This window comes from Sinocyclocheilus rhinocerous, unplaced genomic scaffold (assembly GCF_001515625.1).
Source record: "Sinocyclocheilus rhinocerous isolate Xijiao unplaced genomic scaffold, SAMN03320098_v1.1 scaffold951, whole genome shotgun sequence".
NCBI lineage: Eukaryota > Metazoa > Chordata > Actinopteri > Cypriniformes > Cyprinidae > Sinocyclocheilus > Sinocyclocheilus rhinocerous.
Window position 1 is genome coordinate 536252 of NW_015640464.1, and position 2732 is coordinate 538983.

Below are 2732 nucleotides of genomic sequence, written 5' to 3' on the forward strand. Positions count from 1 at the left end.
TTTATTGAATGCAGCATTAAGATCGAACAAAACCAAAATGCCACAAGCTCCAGAATCCGCTATAATGAGTAGGTAATTCATAACCCTCAATAGAGCAGTCTCCGTGGTATGTCCAGACCTAAACCCAGATTAAAATGTTTCTAGAAGACTGTTCATAGAAAGATGATGTTGCAGTTGGCCAACAACCACACGCTTAAGAACTTTCTCCAGGAAAGGTAGATTTGAAATAGGCCTGTAATTGGATATTTCAGCAGTATCACTCCCTGGCTTTTTTTTTAAGAACTGGCATAACTGCTGCCATTTAAATGTGGAAGAGACATTCTAAGCTAAGATTACATGCTGTGTGTCTAGGTAGAAAGAGCTGGACACATCTAAAGAAAGGATGTGTGTGTTTCTGTACAGGTGGTAACTGCTATGGGACGCACATGGCATCCAGAGCATTTTGTGTGCACACACTGCCAGGAGGAGATTGGTTCCAGAAACTTCTTTGAGAGGGAAGGACAGCCATACTGCGAGAGAGATTACCATCATTTATTCTCTCCGCGCTGCTACTACTGTAACGGACCCATACTGGATGTGAGAACAAACGATTTTTTAGTCTGAACAGCAGAATAAGCACATTCAATATGTTTACTCAGTCGATGCAATCCATATTTATATGTGGCCAGATTTGTGTTCAGTGCGAACAAAGCCAGTGTTTATTATGGCAGCCTGTATGCATTAATTTAGTGTCACTTCCATTGTAAGTGATTACTGTTTTTCATTTAGATTTTTGAGAGACAAGTGGAAATCGGTTCCTGTGGTAATTGACAGCTTGCTACAGATGATAAAAATGTTAATTTTTCTCACCTCACAGAAAGTGGTGACAGCGTTAGATAGAACGTGGCATCCCGAGCACTTTTTCTGTGCTCAGTGTGGGGCGTTCTTCGGTCCTGAAGGTGAGTAAATGCTTACAGAAGAGTCCGATCATTACAAGTACCCACAATTATTCATATTTTGCTCATTCACAAGTTTGTAATTTTATTTTTGCTAGAAAATTTCACACTTTGCATAAACATCTGCATTAAAAATCCAAAAAAGCTTAATGGGTGCCCTTTAAACTAAAAGGGTGACAAAACAAATACTGAAATTAAAAAGAACTCTGCACTCAGTGTAATGAAATTACACAATTTGTACAATTTGTAATTAAATTAAACTTTTGGACTCTACTGTTGACCTCTAAGCTAACAGGCACAGACGAAAAGCCACCAAACTAATTTTTTTCTTTGTATTATTGCATATTGTTGTAAATACATCTTTGTTCCATTATTTTTCAGGATTTCATGAGAAAGATGGAAAGGCGTACTGTCGTAAAGACTACTTCGATCTCTTTGCTCCTAAATGTGGAGGCTGTGCTCGTGCCATCCTGGAGAATTACATCTCTGCCCTGAGTGCCCTCTGGCATCCAGAGTGTTTTGTGTGCAGGGTTAGTGTATGATAATGAAAGAATTTTCTTTTTTTTTTAAGTGGTCTGTTTCTTTAGTTTTGAATATAGACTTGGTCAAAAGTTTGGAATAATTTAAATTTCTTTAATGTTTTTAAAAGTAGTCTCTTCTACTGCCTTCTTTTGATTAAAAAATACAGTAAAAAACAGAAATCATGTGTGCTGCATATTAGAATGATTTCTGAAGGATCATGTGACACTGAAGACTGGAGTAATGATGCTGAAAATTCAGCTTTGATAACAGGAATAAATTACATTTTATAATAATATACTACAATAGAAAACACTTATTTTAAATTGTAAAAATATTTCACAATATTACAGTTTTTTACTGTATTTTTAATCAAATAAATGCACCCTTTTGGTGAGCCTAAGAGATTTCTTTCAAAAACTTTATGAGTAGTTTATGAGTAGTCATGTGGTTTTGTTGTGTGTGTGTGTGTGTGTGTGTGTTTCAGGAGTGCTTCACACCCTTCGTCAACGGCAGTTTCTTCGAGCACGACGGTCAGCCGTACTGTGAGGTTCATTATCACTCCCGCCGTGGGTCGCTGTGTTCCGGCTGTCAGAAACCCATCACGGGCCGCTGCATCACAGCCATGGGCAATAAGTTTCATCCTGAGCATTTTGTCTGTGCCTTCTGCCTCAAGCAGCTCAATAAGGGCACCTTCAAAGAGCAAAATGACAAGCCTTACTGCCAGGGCTGCTTCATCAAGCTCTTCAGCTAGATAGATGTCTGACTGACCGACTGACTGAGTGTGTGAGTGTGTAAGTCTGCATGTTGTATTGTTTGCCTGTTTTGTGTGTGCGTATATGTGTGCGTGTATTTGTTAATCCGGTTTATGTGTCTGACTCTCAACGTCCCCACATGACATTGCTGGTCAGGTTAAAACGATGGTGCCATGATATGTGCTCTCAAAAGCCAGGCTGTTTTTAGAGGGTATTAGAGGAAAGTTCAGCTGAGACTAGAGTTCTTTTTAGAGAAAGTGTGTGAGTGTTTTCTGCTCACTGGATGAGCTGGACAGAAACTGTTTGATGATGAGAACAGTACAGGAGGGATGATGGGAAACGTGTGCAGCATGAACGTATGAGACACAATCAACAGAGGTAAATGAAAACAGCTAAATGAGTGACTGGAAGTCAAACGAATAACCAACTGGAGCCAATAATTACTGGTGACTCTCATGAACGAATCCAGGTCATATTTCAGTCTGAAACCAAGAGGAAAGATAAGAAATTATATTTTCCATTA

At 38.9% G+C, this 2732-nt stretch overlaps 1 protein-coding gene across 1 annotated transcript; it reads left to right on the forward strand.

Moving 5' to 3' along the window:
* The first annotated feature begins 414 nt into the window (after positions 1–414).
* Positions 415–2732, forward strand: LOC107753001 (paxillin). Its single transcript, XM_016569082.1, has 4 exons — positions 415–576; positions 857–938; positions 1317–1465; positions 1942–2732. Exons 1-4 carry the CDS (start codon positions 415–417, stop codon positions 2206–2208), a joined length of 660 nt encoding a protein of 219 aa, XP_016424568.1. The 3' UTR covers positions 2209–2732.